Source organism: Limulus polyphemus, unplaced genomic scaffold (genome assembly GCF_000517525.1).
Source record: "Limulus polyphemus unplaced genomic scaffold, Limulus_polyphemus-2.1.2 Scaffold1148, whole genome shotgun sequence".
Taxonomy (NCBI): domain Eukaryota; kingdom Metazoa; phylum Arthropoda; class Merostomata; order Xiphosura; family Limulidae; genus Limulus; species Limulus polyphemus.
The window spans coordinates 145,353-168,329 of NW_013666758.1; the positions used below are offsets into that span (position 1 = coordinate 145,353).

The window sequence follows — 22,977 nt, forward strand, 5'->3', positions numbered from 1 at the left end:
GTCCACTAAAACACAGCCAAGACAGGTCATTTTGTAAAGACTACAGGTCAGTTTTATATTATTGGATACAGTATCACGAGTGCACATGTGCTGTGTCATTGTAACTTCTGTATTATTAGCCAGGCATGGCTGGAAGGTAAAGTTAATAGAAATAATAAATGTATAATGTTATGAAATTTATGCTATTTAGACTAAACATTTGTGTTTTTGTCTTATAATCTGTAGTTGTTCTAGAATAAAAAAAAAGCATAATTTAAATTTATTTCCTAATTTTTTATGGTGGTTACGAGGCATATCAAATTGACAGACCTCATAGAGTTATGGTAGAGAAAATAACAGAAAAATATAGTTTTACTGAAAACAAACATTTGAAATGTACTTAGGAGGTTGTAGAGGTTACACTAATGATATTTGAGATTTTGGGGATGTAGAATAGTTTTTTAGTCATAACATTAAAATCACTTTGCATTTAGACAAGTAACAAAACAGACTCTATATTCACAAACAAATCTTTAGTAAAAATACTTTATTAAAAATTTTGTGTACAAAAGACTTGTAATGTTTATTAAAAGCCTACTGCATTATAAGTTATAGTATAAATACTTAATGTGTGCAAATGTGTATAAGAACTTGTGTATTTTATACTGAGCCCATCACAAAAGGGTTAAACCTTTTTTCTAGTTTTTAGTAATTTCTTTGCTCATTTTAGCTACATAGTATAATTTGTATAAATTCATTCAATGAATTTTTCATCAGTTTTAACCATTGCTGGTTTATCTAGTGATCATTCTATTGCAATTACACACTGAATTATTATTGTAACTTTCTCCTGTTATCTGGAATGCAATCAGTGATGCTGGAAAAGTACATACTATTTTTGATATTTTTTTATTATGTACTCTTTCACTGCATTTACAATTAAATTCATTATTTAATTTTGAATATTGTTTTCAAGAAAATAATTGTTTTGTGTTGAATGTGCTCCAAGTGTTATTTCATCACATCGTCATATTCAGCTAGCAATTCAACAATGTTTAAGAATTATTCTTTATTTCTCAAATAAAGTTTATCAGAAGGTCCACCAAATGACATATTATCAAATGTTATCATCAAAATAATTGAAAAATTCTTTTGAGAACATTATCTCAATGTTCTGTTTTCTTTTTCAAATGAAGTTGGAAAGGTTTAATTATTGTGTTTCCAGATTATATAACTTTCAGCACAGGCTTTGTCCCTGGGACTGACCTCATAACCATTTTGTCTTTGTTATAGTTTTCATACTATAACTTTTATATTAGTAAGTGTATGTTAACGAAATTTGGCAGATTATCAGTAAACATTACGATGCTTTCTTGCACAGAATATCAATTTTTTTTTATTAAGTCTTAAGCTTTGTAAAGCACTTTTTATGCCTTTTTTTTCTTTTTGCATGTTGCCTATCTGACATGCAAAGTAATTTTCATTTTAAGATTACAAATACTTTTGTGCATCAGAAAATTTTCAAATTTCACATGCAAAATCTTTATAATATCCAGATAGTTATCTAACATTTCTTAAAAAAAAACTAATTTATCTGCTATTTTCAGTAACAAATCTCTGTATGGGTTTGGTCAATATGACTGATCTTATGACCACGTTAAAAAAATTTGGAAATAAATGTAAATTATGCTTTTTCATTCTAGAATGACAATAAATTATAGCACGTTTTGTAAATCTTCCTCCTTTTATCTTTGGATCAGTGTGTGTAAGGTGTTGTTGGTCTTATAGTATTCTGGTGTTTTGTGGAGAGTGTGTTATGATTGGTTGTTCTATCCCTGTTTCTGATTGGAGGAGAAATTTCCTGTAGATTCAACCAGTGGTAGCCACAGGTTACTCACCTCTAATCCGGAACCTCATTTTAGTGAAGGTTTAATTGTGTTAATATAAAATGATTCTTTAATTTTTCCTGTCTTCAAAAATTTGTCTGTTTTGATGATTCTAGTTTTTTTCCTAGTTCATTAAATGTTCAGTTGACATGGCGTGTTCTGCAATGGCTGAATTTTGTATTTTCATGAGCCTTGTACTGTCTTTGTGTTCTTCTTTTCTTGTCACGAGTCTTCTTCTTGTTTCTCCAATGTATGTTTTGTTGCAGGAACACGGAATTTCATAAATGACGTTTTTGAGCTTTTCATTGGTAGGTTGTTGTTTGTTTTTTTTGTTTTTTTACCTGAATGGACCTTAATGTCTTGTAGAATTTCCACTGGATTTTTATGTTGAATTTCTTGGCTATGCATTTTAGTTTTTCACTGAAATTTTGCAGGTAGGGGGGTAAATGGTAGTTGTGGTAGTTTTTCTCTGGTCTTTTCTTTCTGTTGTGGTCTTCTTCAGGGAGTTTTCGATGGAAGAGGTGTAACCATTCTGTTTAAAACCCTCTACGATATTTTGGCGTACTGTTTTGATGGATGTCTTATCGCAAATGTTTTCAGCTCTCTTGTTTAGGCATTGGATTATGCCACGTTTTGTTGAGGTTGGATGACATGACTGGAAGTGTAGATATCTGTTTGTGTGGGTGGGTTTTCTGTATACAGTTGTGGTGATTTTTCTCTCTTCTCTGCTGATGAGTATGTCAAGAAACGGTAGGCTGTTTTGTTCCTGTACTTCCATGGTGAAGTGGATTCTTTTGTCTATGGAATTAAGATGTTCTCAGAAGGCTTGTAAGTGTTCATGACCGTGGGACCAAATAGCGAAGGTGTCATCAACATAAAGTCTGTCAAAACTTGGATTTATAGGTGTGGGTGAAAGGGCTCTTTCTTCAAAGTCTTCCATGAAAATGTTTGCTAGGATTGAAGAGAGTGGTGATTGCTAGACCATTAGTTTGTTTGTAGAATTCTTCGTTGTATTGAAAATAAGTTGATTGTAGGCAAATAGTCGTTAGGTCCATGATAGCATCTATCTTCATGTCAGTTCTGTGTGGTAGAGAGTTGTCATTCAGCAGTCATTGGTAAATAAGTCCGTTACATCAAAACTGGCCAGAATATCCTGGGATCTGATGTGTAGCTGTCTGAGTTGTTCTATGCAATCTGTCGAGTTTTGAATGTGATGTTCGGTGTTTCCTCATAGTGGAGATAAGATAGGTACTAGGAAGGTAGCTAGTTGATGGTAAGGTGAGTTTATAGCACTGAAGATAGGCCTTTAAAGTATGTTGGGTTTGTGTACCTTCGGTTATCAGTAGAACTGAGGGGGGGAAGTTTTTGTTGGTTCTTAAGTCTTGGGCTAGCTTCTCATTAAGTTTTGTTTCTTAAATTTGTTCAGTGTCCTATTGATGAGTCTGTCTTTTCTGTAGGGTCATAGGTGATCTTTTTATATTGGTGTTTGTCTAGTAACTGCTTGATCTTCGTGTTATAATCTGGGATGACTATACTATTTTTTTTGTTAGCTGGTAAGATCTTGATATTGCTGTCTTGTTTTAGATGGTTCAGTGCACTGCATTCTTGTTTAGAGATGTTCAGTTTTGGTTTCTTGACATTTCTGAGGATGGTGTAAGTTTGATGTCGGAATTGTTTTACCATTGGTTTTGTGAAGTTTTGAGCAGCAGATTCTAAGGTTGCAGCTATCTCATCAGTTGGAACTGTGCTAGGTTGTATTGCGAAGTTTAGACCTAGGTTGAGAATCTTACACACACTGAACTGAAGACAAAAGGCAAAAAACTTTCGAAATGTCATCCTCTTCACTTGTGTCTCTACAACAGGCAGTTGTCATCTATTCTACAAAGTTTCATCATGAATACTCTGCCTAAACAATCTATCAAAGAACATGAAAATCATTTTGCACATGGAGCAGTCAGCAATTTGACTCCTTATATTCACAGACAAGTCTTTAGCAAAATTACTTAATTGAAAAATCAAATTTTTGTGTCCAAAAGACTTGTAATGTTTACAGAAAGCTGAGGTCACTTTGTTTAGGTAAGAAAAATATTCTAAAACACACATAGCTTAATTAGAAAGCCAGTTGAATTATAACAGTTCTAGGACATTGTTTTTTTCTTGATCATGTTAATATTTTGTGTCCTAAATTGCATATTTAAAATAAATAACAATTAAGTGAAGTACTAACAACATCTCTACATAAAGAAAATAAAGTAAACTTTCATTTAGACTTCGAGAATCAGAAAGTACTAAATTTCTTTTTTTTATTTAATGTTATAAAAGTAATAAAATGTAAAAATTAGATAAATGAATACTCAATAGAATGAACATGTTCACATAACATGTTGTAATTTGACTAAATATGCTGGTAACTTGATGCTGTGTTTACACAAAACAGCTGGGAGATTTGAATTGTATTAGCTTTGGCAGTAAGACCAAATTGTGTGTAACTGTTTATAACAATATGCAGTCATTCTAGAAAGATAAAAGAGTAATTCAGATTTATTTTATATTTGTTTGTGGTTGTTCTAAGGTCGATCAAATAGACCAAACCTGAATACAGTGTTTGATTAGAGAAAATTATAGATAGAATATAGTTTTACTGAAAAATAAGTTTTCATATCCAGTTAGGAGATTCTAGAGGTTATGCAAATGAAATGTGAAAACTAAAAGGAAAAAAAAGATATTTGTAATCTTAACATGAAAATCACCTTGAACTCAGACAAATCTTTATTAGAAATACTTAATTTAAAAATCTGATTTTTGCATGTAACAAAATACTTGTAATGTTTACTAAAAATATGCATAATTTCATGGTTAAAAGTGACTGAACGCATATACAGTTAACTTTCCAGGTTCAATAAGAGATTACTATTTTTGTCTATAATAAGTTTAGTGTTTAAATATATTTAAACAAAGTCAGACTGTAACAACCTATTAGAGAGTCCACATGTTCTTCTAGGTTATGTGTACCAACTAAAAAGGAATTACTTGCTTCAAGTGTTTTAAACAAAATTGGGTCTTAACAAGCTGTTAAAATGAGCCCCCATATTCTTCTAAGTTATATGTACCATCTATCACAGAATTCAGATTTATAATTTGGAAAAGAAGAGATACAAGATATGTGTTCTCACCTCTTCAAAGTGTTATCAGTGTAATGAGATAGAGAATGGTTCTTTAGTTGTCTCAACTGAGATTGAAAGGAAGGCAAATAAGTACCAAACCATGGTGTTCTTTTCAACAAGTCAAAAGTAGTAATATTATTTTTTAAATAAAAATAAATAAACTGCTAAAAAGACAAATTAGTAATGGGATCATTTGGTTTATGTTGAAAAAACAGTTTTCACGTTAAACAGAACAAAGTAGTTTCAATTTATGAAGCTAGTTAACTCTACATTGTAATAAAGTTATATTACAATTTTTACCAATATTAGGTAAGTGTAATTGTAAAAACTGAGCTCCCTAAAGCTCTTAAAGCCTGTAATGGTAAGTTAAAAAGATTTACAACATTGTAATTTGTCTCCATAGAATGTAATGTTTGTTGTGAAACTGGTAACTTGATGATGGTTGGTTAAGCTAAGGATTATTAGCAGCTTAGTATCAGTCTCATAATTACATGTCTTAAAACCAACAAAATTTGGTGATGCTGATTGTCTTCAAGTTGTATGACATGTACAGTTTTTAATATAATCTGCTTACACACATGTTCAATATATTTTGTCTAATGATGAATCTAGAATGAATTATAAACTAACTTGATTTTCTACTACTCTAAGCAAACTTTAACTAATAAGAAGACAAATGTTATCTGCAAAGCAGCTGAAGAATTACAGTATTTATGTACTAATAAGAATTTTTGAAACATTGCAAACTTTAAATGGGTAATTTTGAAGTTTTTTGTCATATAGATTTGTAAATCAAGATAATAAAATAAAATTTTTTTGTTTTTGAAAAATGAGATTTACTTTGAGTATAAGCTATCCAAACCTTTAAATATGAAAACAAAGGTTTTTGCAACAGTTTTGGGAAACTTTCTAAAAAAAAAAGGTTTTGTGTATCTAAAAAAATCTCATTGATAACAGTTGTAATGTTTTATCTCAGTGTAGTATTACTAAGCATCTTTTTTTTTCCAATGTGGGAGTTCTTATCTAAACAAACCACATGGTATTATTACTAATTTCACTTGTAAACGTCATCTACTTTACAAAAAGATAATTAGTATACCTCTTATTTTTTGGACTTTTTCCGTAAAAAGTGGAGTATGATGGATGTTTTTCCTCCTTTCAATCTCTGTATCACATTACACTAATGAGACTTTAAAACAGTGAGAACTCGTATTAGCAGTTTTTTGTCATTATTTGTTTTTAATTACAATATGAGAAAAACCCTTAAAACTTATGACTGGAAGACTAAAGTTATTATGAAATCATACAAGGGAAATAAGAAAGTAATGTTGAATAAAAGTGGCTATATTAGTAAGGTCATATGTAGGATAATAGCAAATAACTTGTGAAACTAAAGATCCAATGGAAGTGGAACAAAGTTACGAAACTATCTGTATATACACCACTGTTTTCTCCATCTGCAACAAATAACTACATATACACTGCTTACTAGTTTTTCATCATTCTTCTCATAAAATTTTATTTATCGTGTATAATGAAGAGGTAATATTTAAAAACAAGTTTTCTGAAGAATTACTAAGTGATTTATCTGAAATTTTTGAATGCTAATCCCCTCCTCGCCTCTTCCAAGTAGCTCAGTGGTAAGTTTGAGGGCTAATACTACTTAAAACTGGGTTTCAATATTCATGACTGGTTCAGCACAGATAGCCCATTTTGTAGCTTGTGCTTAGAAAAATAAATAAATGCTAAGCTTAACTTTGTAAATCATATATGCCTTGACTTTACACCTTTTGTTCAAATCTAGAACAAATCATGCCTTATTTGTTGTTTTCTTCTGTATGAATGTTCTCCTGGTGTGTCCAATACTTTGAGTGTCTCTAGACATTCTCCATCTTAATATTCTTTGTGTGAGAAACTACAACAGTCTTCTGTATACAAATGGAAACTCTGTAGTTTTTTTTACACACACACACACACACACACACATCCATTACTGCTGCTGCTTTGTGACTGATTAGCTACTTGATCTCTCATAATTGTCATGTCATTGTACAAAGTTATAAGAATATTAGTAGAAACATTAAAATCTCTAATCTTGAAATGTTATTAGGTTTTTGTTTAATTTTTTGTATTTACTAGTGCTACACATTTGTTCATTACAAGAAGATTCTTTGTGCTAGCAATGACAATATTCATTATTTTTCATCTTCACTGGCATACAAGTTTCAAAATTTTTTCACTGTAGAGGATTGTAACAAAATCATTATGTATGTAGATTAACGGTCAATCTTGCATAATCACTGAATTTATATTTCTTTATCTTTATAATACTTTTGTCATAAAAAAACTTCAGAGTTTTTTATTATAAATTCTAGTTGAATCTGTGAACTTTCAATTCTTAGAAGATATTTACTTTTCAAAACAGAAATACAGGTTTTGATATCACACTTATGGTATTTCAGCTCTGAGTATCCTTTAAATGTAGCCATTAATTACATAGTTTTCATGATTGTCTGTGTTATTTGCTTAACATGTCTTTCCCTCATATGTCTTGTTTTTAGTAAAATAACCTAGTTAATGAAAGTTTAGAATTTTTCCTTTTAGCAACATTGATCTTGATTTCTTGGTACGTATGTGCTATAATATAAATACTGACTGTAATCTTATCCCAGTGCATTGCCTTTGTAATTTTGTTTTAGCCTCAAATTATCCCTATATGTTTGATATGTGTATAATGTGTTATGCTAAACTAATATTTAATTTAATTATGTGCTGTGTACTAAATATCCATCATTGGTTGCATGATAATAACTTCTTTCTTTACTTCAATAACAGTATTTTGACACTGCTGAAGGTGTAAGCAATTATTTAAAAAAAAGTATAATAGATATTTTTTCCCTTCTTTGGCATGAAGCATCTCATTGGCAGCTTTTGGTGGTAAGACAGGCAACACAGAATTTCTTCTCCCTCGTTCACCTTCGACATATTCATACAGGTAGGGAAGGAGTCTTCCAAACCAACAATCATTATTTTTTCTTTCTTTAAGTCAAACATTAAAAAAAGAGTCGACCAGCAATATGTTGTTTGTGTAATTGGAATAGTTACATAAAATCAATAAATTTGAAATAAGAAACATTGAAAAGCTACATAACTGATAACTTTAAACAGGAGAAAAACAAAGGACAGTGAATAAAATGAAATATTGCAAGTACAGAAATGCTGTAGAAACACAGTTCTCTAATAAAGGTGTTACGCATGAAACTTTGTTCTATATTTATATTTTATTTCATTCTGTTCAGGTATTCTCCTCTTTTTCTTTTTTTTGACATACAATCATTTTAAATTTCAATTTGTTTTTATAAAAGTTTTATTATTGTCCAGATCAAATTATCATTTTAAGTTTTGAGAATTCATATTACAAGTCATTTTTTTTCTGTTTTTCGTGATTTTACTTCTCTTGGTCACTTATAAACAGAAGTTAGTGAGTTCACTTTATTTCACATGAGGACTAAAAGGTAATTTTCACAGTGAACATGGATTTTAAATATTTAAGTTATAAGTTTTCATCCTATAAATTCAAAGTTGTTATAAAATGGAGGAAATAGTAGGAAAATGTAATATCCTTTCACATTTGCTCTTCTTTATATAAAAACAACTACATGTAATCAACAGTTGATAATGTCAGCTATTCTTTATATATAAAAACAACTACTTGTAATTAACAATTGAGAATGTCAGCTGTTCTTTATATAAAAACAGCTGTATGACTGCATGTAATCAACAGTTGAGAATGTCAAAATTGTTTGTCATTTTTCACATTGCTTCATTCCTGTAAATAAAAAGAAAATACCAAATATTAGCAAATTACTCTTTTAGCACTATTTTTATTGGTAAATGGTGATACTAAGATATATAACTTAGAAACATATAGAATTTTGGGGGAAAAATAGGGCACTTAACCTGTTTCGGTTTCTTGTTGGTTTTATAAAAGATCAATATAGAAATAGAATAAAAGCTAAAAAAATCCTAACTTGAATTTTTAACAAAATCATCTTAGCTTTACAAATAAAATTTAGGCAATTGCTTTTTGTCTAAGTATCAATGCATTTGTATTTTAGATTGCAATTAAAATTCTAGTATTCCCCAGTAATAGTTTATATGGTTCTGACTCTACCTTTAGTAGAAACTGCAACAAAAATTTATCTTTTTTTGTAAAATTGAAGTATCTCATCAGATGAATATGATAGATATTAGATTTGAAACAGCTGAATGCACTTTCTGGGTGTATATAGGATAACAACAGTTAACACTTTTATGTATGAATACTTTGACCCTCTGGATTCAGGTATATCAATGTATGTCAATAAACTTGCCATTAAAATGTGTCATAATTCGAATTTTAGTGTTATGTACATTTTAATGTTTTAATTTCAAAAGGAAATCAAAATGCCTTCAGTTTTCACATCTGTATCATGTGATGCTTCTTCACTCAGAATTGCCCATTTTACATTTTATTTCCACTTTTATATGACCTTCTGAGTTTAGCATCAATTGCATATTTATAGAATATTTTACAAAATTTATGAGGCTTGCTTGTACAAGCACTAGGTTTAGCAATATCTGTGTCATTGTTTACCTCAACCAGGTAACATGATTTTTTAACCTCTTTATAGCTCAGTTAGAAAGCAAGTTAAATGATAGTTGTTTTAGGACATCCTCTATTTTGTGCATGAAAAAGTTTTATATGGCATATGTGAAATAAAAATTGATATTTTGAGCAATCAACATCATTTGAAAAATAAAAAGTAGGCCTACAATACTTCAATCTCTGATGGCAAAATGATGAGTCCAGATGTAAGTACTAAATTTCTTGTTTTATATGTATATTTGTTTATTGTTATAACAATTATTTAAATCTAAAAGTTAGAAACTTACTAAGTTGGATAATAAAACTTAAAAAAAAGTCAATACATGTATCTTGTGATACTCTATCATAACATAAGCACATTGCAAGGCATGATTGTAATTCAACCATGGTATACTTCTGCTTGTAAGTCGATTGTTTTTTAAAGTTGTCCAACCATGAGAAGTAAGTTTTAGCATACTCTGAGATTGTCCAAGTGTAGCTGTGAAACGATAAAACTAAGTGAACTTAGATTTCAATAGTCTGTCAGCCTTGGATGTAAAAGTAAATAGGGTGTAAGTGTCTGTTACAATATCTGGTCCATATGCAGGATATTTGAAAGGGGAGATATAATTTGTGATATAAAAGCCAGCACAATCAGCATGCTAATGTCATAGAAAATGGGTGCTATGAGATTAAATTTGGAATGAATTTTGTATGAAATATAGTATAAACAACTGTATGGCTGTTTACATAAAATCCACAAGCATCAAAAACAATAATTACTGTAAGCACATGCACTATAACTATATAAGCATAATTTTTTTACATCACAAATATTTTGGGTTTGACCAAACCCCCTTGAACCCCTCCTGCATATGTGCATGAATATGCAGTCATTCGAGGAAAAAAAATGGTAATTTAGATTTATTTTGCATTTTTCAACTTTTAATTTTACCCTACTCTGTTAATTTTGTTACAGTTAGTGTTAGGGTAAAGAAAGTAACAGATAAAATATGAAGTTTTACTGAAAGGAAAAGCTTTTGGTATTCATTTAGGAGGTTCTAGATGAAAACCACCTTTCACTCAGACTGATCAGTAAAGGCTTTATAAATTCAGAAGCAAATCTGTACTAAAAAGCTTGCCAAATTTTGTGAAGGTTATTTAGTACATTAAAAGTTATAGTTTACATATTTTCATGCTTACATGGTGGTTATTAGGGCAGTCAAAATGACTGAGCCCACAGTGAGTTAAGTTTATGTAATGGAACATCCAAGATTTTTTTGTACTTTTCAGTATATATTTGATCTAAGAAAAGGATGTTTAATGAGTTATATGAATTGTGTTTTAACATCTAATTTCACATACTGATATCAGTGAAGATTAAAAGAAAATTTAATTTTTTGCTCCCACTTTTACTGTCTTGGTTTGTGTTAGATAAATGCTATCACTGAATGAATAAACACAGTTTATGTAAAAGTTTGTATTAATGAGTTAAATTTGTTCAGAAAAGTACTATTATTATGTGAATATTCTTCACTTATGAATTTGTCGCATATTATAGTGTTCACTGCATCTGCTATATAAACAAGCTGTATTCTATAGATGCTAAAAACTATTTAATGACAGTTGTTGTTAAAGAAAAATATATCTTTTAAACAGTAGAAACTATTTAAGAGCAGTAGTTATAATAATGATATATCTAGTGTAAGAAACTGTATTCTACGAATATAGTGCATTAGTTTTAGAAGTATCTGCTTTGATTTGGCAGTAAGATGCTTTGTTCTGTGAATAGAAGAAACTACTCATGAAAGTAACTTTAGAAGTATTAGAAATGGTAGTAATTACTTATGCCTTTAAAAGTTTGACTTGTTTTTGTTGTACAAAATACTATTCTAGAGTCAATTTAAGACCTATCGTTTTTGAAATTTCCACTGTCTTTGCTTTAAGGAATTATACTCTAGAAGCAACAGTAATAACTTAAGAATAGTATTGTTAAAAGTGTTCACTGTCATGGCTATATTCTATAAGTTATAGAAATGCTAGTTTGAGAAATGTAACATATTCACTGTCCCTGTTGGAAAAAGCTGTATTCCAAAAATATTAAACTGTTTATGAACAGTGGCATGAAAAAATGTCCACTGTCTCAGCAACAAGAATTCATGTTCAAGAAATACTATAAACTACTTAACATAAGTATTTTAAGTGTCTACTTCTCTTCAACAAAAGGTGTATCCAATGAACGGAAAAAACTGTTTAGGAATATTAATTTTAAAAGTATCCTTTGTAATAACCTCTGTTGAAAAACTACAGCAACTTTATAAGTACTGTCTTTTCACCAAGAAGTTATACTATATCAGCAGTTGAAAAAATCTAAGTAGCTCTTAAAGTGTTCACTGTTTTTGCTTTTAAATTTTCTAGAAACAGTAGAAACTACTTAAGAACAGTAGCTTTGAATGTCATTGTTACTACTTTAAGAATCTATATTCTAGGGACATTAACAATTACTTTAGAATTATGTATCTTGACCCTAGACTTACCAGTTGGATTCATTGGGTTTTTTAATTTATTTTTTAAATATTTATGCACCATATTGCTTGTGAGTTAATTACTTTATTGATTACAGGGCCTCTAATAATGTAAATAATCACATAAGAAATGGAATAAAAATACCATTAATATTCAATTAATTCCACTAAGTGCTACTGGGATTTCCTTTGTATTTTGTTTTGAACATAAAATTATTTTATATGATGCAACATTTGACCTCACCAGTAGTGAGTGGAATAAAATAAAATATCTTGAGAATTTAAGTATTCATTTCCCCTTTTATCAGAAATTTTGAATTAAAAACATTAATAATTACTTAAGAATAATAGTTTCAAAAGTGTTCACTGTCAGTGCTATGAGAAGTTTTATTTTAGAAACAGTGGATATCCAATAGCTCTCCAAGTGACCTCTTCCCCTGCTGTAACAAGCTTACTAAAGAAGCAGTAATTGTAGCTGTCTAAAGACAGTAACTTCTAAAATTTCCACTGTCTTTGCTTCACTGTTTTACATGTTGTAGAAACTTCTTTGAATAGTAGCTGTTAAAAACCCTAGAAATACTATTTACTACCTGTGAACAAATCAGTAAAAGTGTGCCCTGTGTTTTATGTGAAGCTATATTCCAGAAATAGTAGAAACTGCACAATACCAACAGCTTTAAGTGTCCTCTATCTCTTCTGTAAGAATCTGTATTTGTAAACCAATAAAACTTTTTATAAACAGTTGCTCTAAACATATTCATTGCCTTTTGTATGTTAAACTGTGTTGAACTTCTATAAATTACTTGAGAACTGTCTCTGCCTTAAGTGACAGTTGAAACTTAAGAGTTGTCTTTATTCAGGGTGGCCTAAGTCCTGGAAATGTTAGGTAAACTAAAATTCAGCAAAATACATCAGAAAAAGTAAGGAAAATTATTTAAAAAAATTAGTGAAATCTGAAAATGTTTGGGGAACAAATTGAATGTGGATTGTTGCACCATAATGAGATATGCTCATTGGCACTGAATATAGCAGATATACCATGGCTGACATATTTTTCTCTCTTTTCAATCATAATTTATTAGAATTTAGAAACAAGCACCAATTTCTTGAATTAATCCATTTTTGACTGTCTGCAAATGAAACTTTTCACCTGTTAAAGTTGATTATAAAGATTACAAGTTCAGTTTTTGTGGTTGTCCGGCCTACACTATGAGATTTTACTCTAGTTGTAGTATAACTATGCAAGAAAGTTATTTAAAAGTATATGCTGTGTATTGTAGAAAGGTACATTTATAGGATGAAATTGTCAGTAGTTTTGAAAGTGTGATTTAGTATGTTAGTAATTTAAGATATAAATTATTGAAAAGTGTTAAAAAAGTTCATAAAGTTAATGCAACTATATAATATGTTTTTCCTAATGTAAAGTCATTTTTAAAACATTTCAAAAGCTTAGGAAACTAATATATTTTAATAATTTTTATATTGTTTTTAAGAGAGTACAGCTTCTATCTACTGTTAGACTGGGAACTGACATTTTTAATATATATATATATATATATATTGGTTCTCAAGTGTGTGTAACCTTTATTGCTTTTGTTTTGGTAACTGGTATTAAAGCAAATTCTCATAAAATGTGTACACTAAAAGACTGAAATATATGTTTATAACAGTCCTACTTTTTTTTTCCTATTTTGTCACAAGCACTAACAGAAACTAAGGCATTGTGGCATTGGTTATCAATTTCTATTTGTTATGTTACAACTATTTTCTGACCAGTTGTTAAAAAGATGTTTAAAAACAAACTTAAGTGTATGTCTGTGTGAACAAAATGCAAAAATATAAAAGATAACTCAAGATAACTTGTGTAGGTATTGCATAAAGAAGGTAAGGTTTGTGTGGATGTTTGCTAAAATAAAGTACATAAAAATTGGGTTAGTGTGGTGTAAATTTTATTTTCAAGGTAACTTTATTTTGAAAATAAAGTATTATCTGTTTTACTTGTGCATATATATGTATTTCGTTGTGATAACCAAAACAATTGTAAAAATGAGCATTAATTTTGTGTCTTGTAGTAAAAACATTGAACTTTTTTTAGTCTAGGTTTGTGTTCTTCATAATTCTTATACTTTTTTTTCCTTAATTTGTTATAGTATGTTTTTTTATTTATTGAAGAACATTGGGAGAGGAAGATAGTTGCAACCGTAAAATTTTTCTTTTATTTTAAATTTTATCAAATTAAATTTTTTTTTTTGGTGGGTTTTAATAATCAAACAGTAAGTTACTAAAATACTTCTTTTAAGTTTTCTAATTTTCCTATTTTGTGTATAATTAAAATGTACCTTGTATAATACACTGTTTTATGCCAGTTTTGTTGTCCTTGACTATGAAACTCCACCATCAAAAATAAATATGGAATAGTGAATGTGGAAACTACTAAAGTATTTAAAATTTCTGTTGTAGATAGTGAAAAAGAAAAGTTTGATAAAACCTTGGAACAAGATAAATGTTTTAACATTATCTTATTGAGATGCACTGTTTTAATAAGTTTTTAGTGTCACTGTATTTTACCATGATGATTATCATTATTGTTTCTTAAACAAGCATTGAAATAACAAACTGTTTGTTTACCTGACAGCTCTGACTCAGCTGATGGTACCATAATGACAAGACGATCTAGTTCAGGAATGCTCAGTCCACCTGTTGATGGATTCCACACCATTCAGGAGGGAGAATTCTTTATGCTCAAGAAAGATTCTCAGCGCAGAACAACAATCGTTCATGTTTTAACTGAAGATGAAGAAAAGGTAACTTAGTAATGCTTGCCAATTTTTATTTATTGCTGTCCAACTTTCTTTGATAAAGGTGGAATTGTAATGTTGTCTATTTTTGCTTTGAATAATAAAGTTTGTGTTAAGATTTGCATTATAATAATTGTTTGCATTGAACAAAGAAAATGAATTTAACAGGAACATTTTGTTGAGTAAAGAACCTACCCAATCCGGTTTTTCTAAATTTGAACCTAAATTTTTTTGACATTTTTATTGGCTAAAAAGAAGGCATTTATTACACTCTTTTAGCATTGGGGCTCCGAAAAGCAATTTGAAGTGGTTGGTGACTGACATGTGTAAGTGTATCACAAGCTTAATGGCCAAGCATAAGAAGCATGGAAGTATCCAAATAACATGCAGAGGTATTCAGTAACCATTTATAACCATCTTGGTAGATGTTGTGAAGAAAGCAAATACAATATTATGCCTGTAGCTGCTTTCAAAATGTTACTGTCTGCTCATCCTACTGCTGACAATCATGATGTTTCAACCTTCCCTACCAATTGCAGGTGGAATCAGTTGAAAGCTAAAGGTGATAGCAGAAGCATAAAAGGTTGGAAGTTGCTAATTAATGATGCTGAGAATGTGGCTTTAATGATCTATACTGAATTTACTACCAGCAGGTAAACCTTAGTACTAGCTAGTATGGAGACTTGAGGATGCTATATTTCACTTAAAAATTTATCAATTAACAAAGGAAAACTTGTACTGAAGTTTTCTCAAAGATACGCCCAAACCACCCTCTTTGGGAGTTTCTGGATTGAACTTGCTTTTAATATTCAACAAATTGTAGTGGCTCCTTAGGGGCGTAATAAAAAATCTAATGCCTTTAATTTATGTTGCTGAAAGTTAATCATATAGTTAATACATGTTTTACTGAAGTTAACTAATTATGGATTCGTATTTGTAATTTATTACCTATTAATTTTGCATGGGAAGCAAATTGTGCTGATTTCTTGCAAAAATAAACATTATTCATTGAGGGGAAGCTAACTTATACTTGAATATTTCATCATATAATAACAGATCTGTGAATTTTGGATGGCACAGTTACAGGATCGTCTCAAAAATCTACTAATTACCTCGGTAAGTTTTTCCATACTATGAGTGTATCAATGTTGTGCTGGTTTTGCATGTCAAAAATCATTTTAATAAATAAATGTTCATATGAAAAGTTTTAAAGGATTTCATCCATTTATTGGAAGATAATATTTTGATGTGTTAGTATTCATCAGGACCTTCAATAAGAAAATTCTCCAAATTAATATTAGTTACTAGCACATATTTTGTATTAATATTCTTTTGGATATAAAAAAGCAAGCAATGAATGGTTGATCATTGATTCAGAACATTCATTGAATGACAGTATGTACGTAATATGTTTATTGCTGTACTTATTGATTGGCATAATATCCAACAGAATGTTTGTTGCCTGTTTTTATTTGTACTCAGTTAATATCAGTGTATAATTAAAGTAATCAGTGATGAATTTGAACTTATTTGATGCTAAATGGTATATGGCTTGTTCATTGATGTTTTTTTTTATATGGTCATCAACAGCCAGTATATCTCGTTTGGTCACAGTGGCTACAATTATGTTACATTATATATTCATACTAACATAATATTAAAGGACAGCAAGGGATATAGGCTGTCCTATCTTCTAAATAAAACTAAATTCTTAAAAAAAACAAAAAAGTCTTATCACTCAAATATTTATCAAGTTTCCCTTATACTCACCCTCTGAAGACATTCTTTTCCATAGGCCAACCATCCTGTTAAAGAAATAAAGCTATATTAGCTGAAGATGGCTTCTTTTCTGCCACATTTTTGTCCCTTAGTCTTACCATTCTCACCAATAAATATGGGAAAATATGATATATCAACACTGTTAATTTCTTTAACTATCTTAAACACCTTAGTCAGATCTCTTGTAACTCTTCTTTTTTCAAGAGAAAACAAGTTCAAAGATTTTAACCTTTGCTCATACAATAACCTTTCAATCCCAGGTATTATCCTGGTAATCTTCTTTTGAACCCCATATAACAATTCAATGTCTCTTCTGAGGTAAGGAGCAGAAGACTGAACACAGTACTCCAAATGTGGCCTAGCTAATAAACTGTACAATGACATTATAACCTCTTTAAACTTATTTTCTATATTTCCATAGATATAACTTAAAATCCTATGTGCCTTTCACTAGCAAAGGCACATTGCTTGGATAGCTTAAAAGATTGATCAACTAAAACACCAAAATATTTTTTTTTTCCATAACACTGTTAATGCTATTACCATCAAAATTATACCTGCAATTCAAATTGTGATATAAGTCTTAACACCTTTATTAAGCAGTCAACCACCCTGGATATAACTCTATATACTGTGTTATCATAGCTCTTACATTTTACTTTTAACTAAGTATAAAGCTGTTTTTTTTTTGTATAGCATAACTCGATTAACCCTATATGTATAGGTATGGTCAAAGTGTGCATGTCTTGACCTTTTAAAGAGTTGCATTCAAAATTAAAATAAAAAACTATTAGAAATGTATGTCTGTAAATTTGGCATGAAAATATAACTTATAACTCATGTTATTATTATATTAGTTTTAATTTCTTACTTCAAAACAGAATATTTAGATAAATTATCAGTGTTGTCTGTATCATGTGACACTTCTTTGCTTCTTAAAGTTCACAATTGTACTATAGATATCTCTGAGATAAAGTGTGAACTTATAGCCTCTAGTCATCTTGTTTCAGTGAGTTATGTGCAATAAAATGAGACCCACTGCCATGTCCTGTTTTCAAAAAAATCAGTAGCTCTCTGACATTTTCTGTTGGATTGTTTGTAGCCAATAGAAAGAGATCTTAAGTTACTGATTTCTGTATAAGACTGTCTCTTTTTGAAACCAATGTTTCAATTATTCAGCAAACTGATTCATTGTTACTATTGCCAAGAACACATTGACCTAGTAGGGGAATTATTTTAACCAATTCTAGTGTAATTAGAAAGCCAGTTAAATTATAATAGTTATAGGGCATTGTATTCTTTGTGCTTGTTTTTATCATAAACTGCATATTTGAAATACATGAAAATCAGGTAAAGTACTAAAAACAATCCTGTAAAAAACCTATGGTTGACTTTTATCAAGACTTTGACAGCAAAAATACAAGACCACACATAAGTACTAAATATTTTGTTTTTATATCTATTTTTTTATTTATTGTTATATAACTAACTAAAATTTAAAGATCAGAAAATTATTAGATTAGATAAGATACATTGTTAGAGTCCTAAAATATAAAGATAATATATATCACCAACAGTGTTAGGATTTGCATTTTGGGTTGTGTAGTTTCTTGATTATTAAATAACTGTATTATAAAATAAATCTTTACACTAAATATAATAGTCATTAAATTTGCATTATTCAGGATCAACACCATTGACAAGGGTGGTATTATCTTTACAGATGGCTCCATCCTAGAAGATGGAGGTTTTGGCAGTGAAATATGATATATGTTTTCTAAACAATCACTAGAAATATCTCATACCAACCCAGTTGCAACTCCCATTTTCAAGGTTGAACTCATTGCTATCAATGAGGCCATTTCCCTCTGAAATAAAACTTGTCCAATAAAATGCACAATACTAACAGATTCACAAGCTGTAATCAAAGCAATATAAGTGTTCTACCAGTTACTTAGAAATTCTCATTAAAATTGCAAGAAATTTAAACAAATTACACAAGTTTACTGAAGTTAGATTTCTTTGGATTCCTTCACATTTTGGAGTCCCAGGAAACAAGAAAGCTGATATCCTGGCAAAGAAAGCAGCTATGAATCAAGATTCCAAAATTAAGCAGATGCACCTAACACATCAACTGCAAACACTAAAGAGGAAAGTGACAGAGGAATGGTATAAGAAAATGAATGACAGCTGGTACTCGGGAAACAAACCTGTCACTACAATCACAAGCAATTTAAATATACAAGATACAACCCTCATTGCAAGACTTAAATTCAAATAGCTCAGGCACACAAAATTTTGAAATGGAATAAAAACCCACCCTTCCTGTACAAAATGCAATTGAGAGGAAACAAGTGTGAACCATGTTCTAATGTGTTTAGAAACTACACCTGATGAAATGTAAAATACCCCAGAGAAGATTTTCAGTTTAGTGGATGTGCACTCTCTTCGTAACCTGATATAATGATCTGGGGATAAGAAACAACAACATTCTCAGGTTGAAAATCTTGTGCTTTATGGCCAACATAAAAAACTTTAACCCCACTTTAATTTGTTCATCTGATAACTTAGTACATTATAATGAAAAAAAAAGATAGCCTTACTTCCAACCAGCATAACTGGTTTGCAATTTTGATTGCAACATTTAAAACTTGTCAAAATAAATAGTGTTTATAATTTCTGACTTACAAGTTTTGTAACTGAAAACAACTTTAATAAAATAAAGTAAGTTTTTTATTGTCTGGTTGCTAAATTTCTAATTTTGTTTTATTTTAAATGAAACAGGTTTTTAAAAGTAATATGAAAAATGTTTTTCAAGTTTGACATGGTTAGCTAACTCAACTTGTTAACATTTCGTTAATCATCATTATCTATCTAAACCAAATACTGATTTATTTCATTAAGTCAACAAAGGTACTATATGGTTTAATTTTGTGGTAAACTAAGAATGTTAAATTTTTTGTAGATGAAGTAGATGTAAGTATAACTATGTATATATATATTATTATTACTTTTTTTTTCCTCCTGGAAAAGGATTTGTCTCAGCCTGTGTGTTGAACTTGAAATATAGACTTGTATGCATTAGAAAAAGAAGGTTGAAAACTGTGCTCTATACTCCATATTAAATTAATGGTTATTAGTATGTTCAACTCATTATATTTACTGTATAAGGATGTGCTCCACCTACACTGGAAATGAAAAATACCTATTTAACTACCTTGGATGAAGTCAATTTTCTTCTCTTAATTACTTACTTTCTTTGAAATTACAGAAACATCTTCATATTCTTCTTCAAGGTCTGTGTAAATATATTCAAGAACAAAACAAAAGTAGCTTAGAATCAGCATATAGTAAGTATTTCATATTTAATTAGGGTTTTACCTTTATTAATGTTGACTTAGGATTTTTTTTATTTTTAGCTATATTAGACTTGATATTGACCAGTTAACATTTCATTAATTTACTTAGCCATTTATCTTAACCAGTGAACTTTCTTATTTCACATTAGCCAGTGGGATGTATGCATATAGTATATTTACTGTAAACATTAGCTTTTTAATTCTACATATATTTAAATTTGTATTGGCTACTGAACTTAAACATCTGCTAGTAAGACTTACTTATATTTCAGTTCATATTGACAAGTGAACTTAACTATTATTTATTTCATATTAACCACTATGATATACCCAAATCAGACTTTATAATGACCAGTATTTGCAACTTTTCTAAATTTTATCTTTGATAATATTATGAACCTATAAAGAAAGTTCATATTGGCTGGAAATTTTTACCTTAATTCACGTTAGTCAATGTGATTTACCTAAATGAGGGTTTTGTAACCTAGTGAACTAAACCTTTCTTTAATTCACATTAGTCAGTGAGAGTTGATAATAGTCAGTCATCTTCATTTTTTAGCATCTATTAAATTTACATTAGCCAGTATGATGAATCTAAATCAGAGATGATATTGGACAATTAGCTTAGATTTTTGACATTTTGTAATAGGATGTGATGTCATTGAAAATCAATCAATTTTGAGGAAGGGTATTTGACAGCCTTTTCCAACACAAAATATTCTTACACTCAAATCATGAATATATCATTATTTTTCCATAAGTCTGCATTCATATTAACTGTTGAATTTAACCTTTTTTTAACATTTATTACCAACTTTGTTGTTTCAAATTAGCCAGTGGGATGCATATAGTATATTCAATGTAAACATTAGTTTAATCTTTTCTTTAGCTAACAATAGTCAGTTTGTTTTAAATATTTTAGTGTTTTTATAACCGCTAATAATCTTAACTGTGGTTTAACCCCCTCACTATAGACAGGTCAAAGTGCACATGCCATGGCTTTTTGTAGAGATACCTTCAATACTTAATTGAAATATTTTATTATCATTGTATATGAATAAACTTGGCATCAAAACATAGTTATTGAATCAAATTTTTTTAATATTGTGTAAGTTTTAAGCTTTTAATTTTATAAGGAAATAATTTTAAAAAGCATCAATCTCCCCTAGTATGAGAATTGTAATATTTATTCTCTAGGGCTTCCCTCTTCTCAAATTTATTTCCTACCCCTATGAGAAGTACATAATTTAACATAACTTACTTATTATAATATAGATATTACTCAAGCAAGGTATAATTTTGATAGCCTTCTATCTTATTTGTTTATGGTGCCATAAATAAGAAAATCAGACTTGCCATGTCAACCTGTCACATTCTTTCTTTCACAAATAACCAGTACCTTCTGACATTGAATATTATATTACTTATAAACCAATAAAAGGCCAAAGTTTTAAGCTATCAAATGACATGTTGTTTTCTGTAAGGAGAATTGTCTATTTCATCTTCAATTTGAAACATTTTCTCATGCTTTTCGCATTGACAATCTTAGCTGAATTTTAAAGGCTCTTATCGCATAGTTAGAAAGCCAGAAAAATTATGATAGTTATAGGAAGTTGTTTGGTTTGTACATGTTATTATTGTTTATTTTTAGGTGCATTATTTAATTAAATAAAAATCATTTAGTGTAGTAGTACCATTAGTATAAAAAACCAGACTTAAGTTTCATTTACAGTTGGCAGCACAAAAAAACAGAGGACCCAGGTAATACTATATTTCTTGTTTTTCATTTGCATTCTTTATTTATTATTATAAAAATAACTAAAACATAAGAATTACAAACATAGTAGGTTAGATAATGAAAAATAATAACAAATATTCTTCATGAGCAATTCATGTATTACATAATTTGATGTGATAATGTGAGCTGCACATTTACCAAGTGATTTACAAATTCTATGTTTAGTTGAACACATTTTAAATCTCTCAATATGGGATTGGTCAATTTGACCAAGTCGCATAACTTTTTGTACTCATTTAAAGTCTATAAATTTAATACTTATAACTCTCAATGTAGTATGCATATCTTCACGAAATTTGGAAGTCTTTCAGTTAATATTACAAGTCTTTCACATACAAAAATTCATATTTCTTAGTGAAGTATTTTCAATAAAATAAAATAAAGATTTGTCCATTAATGTATTGAGTATTTGTTTTGAATAGTCTGTGTGCAAAGTAATTTTCATGTTAAATTAAAAATACTTTTCATCATCTCAAAAATCTCAAATTTTCTTTGTATAATCCCTAGAACCTCCTAAATGCATTTCAAACATGTTTTTTGTTTGTTGCTAAATCCCTATAGTTTATCTGTTATTTTCTCTACTCTATCTCAAAACGGGATCGATCAATTCGACTGACCTGTAACCACCAAGAAAAAAATGAAATAAACCTAAATTAACCTTTTTCTTCTTTCTAGAATGACTTCAAATTGTAACATGAAACTACATTCGTTTATCCTAAGTAGCTCTAAGTTCGTAACAATATACATCTATTTATAATTAAATTTTATTGTTTTGTTGCCCTTTGTACCATGTCTAGCTGCTATCCATGCCATTATAAGTTGTAAATCACTCGGGGAACATGTAGCTCACGTTATGCTATCGAATTACATTACCCAAGAGCTTCTCATATGCGTGCCTCGTAAGCTATTATTATTATTACTTATTTTACCTAATCTAGCCTTAAATAACTTAAAAAGATCCGTATATTTTAAATTTTAGTTACTTTTATAATAATAAAGAATAAATATGAAAAACAAGAAATAAAGTACTTATCAAATCTTCTTTTTTCTTGCCCTCAATTG

General features: G+C 29.5%; 1 protein-coding gene across 8 annotated transcripts in view; it reads left to right on the top strand.

Annotated features, from left to right (window-relative positions):
- Window positions 1-22,977, top strand: part of LOC106462352 (mitogen-activated protein kinase kinase kinase 5-like) — a 151,359-nt gene that overhangs the window by 101,053 nt on the left and 27,329 nt on the right. For 7 of the 8 annotated variants that reach the window (XM_013922265.2, XM_013922266.2, XM_022389595.1 and 4 more), the window contains 4 exons: window positions 7,944-8,024; window positions 14,817-14,985; window positions 16,036-16,095; window positions 20,030-20,108. In XM_013922265.2, the coding sequence (XP_013777719.1) occupies window positions 7,944-8,024; window positions 14,817-14,985; window positions 16,036-16,095; window positions 20,030-20,108 (389 nt within the window). The remainder of the gene's footprint in view (window positions 1-7,943; window positions 8,025-14,816; window positions 14,986-16,035; window positions 16,096-20,029; window positions 20,109-22,977) is intronic. The other variant, XM_013922269.2, reaches the window with a different exon arrangement.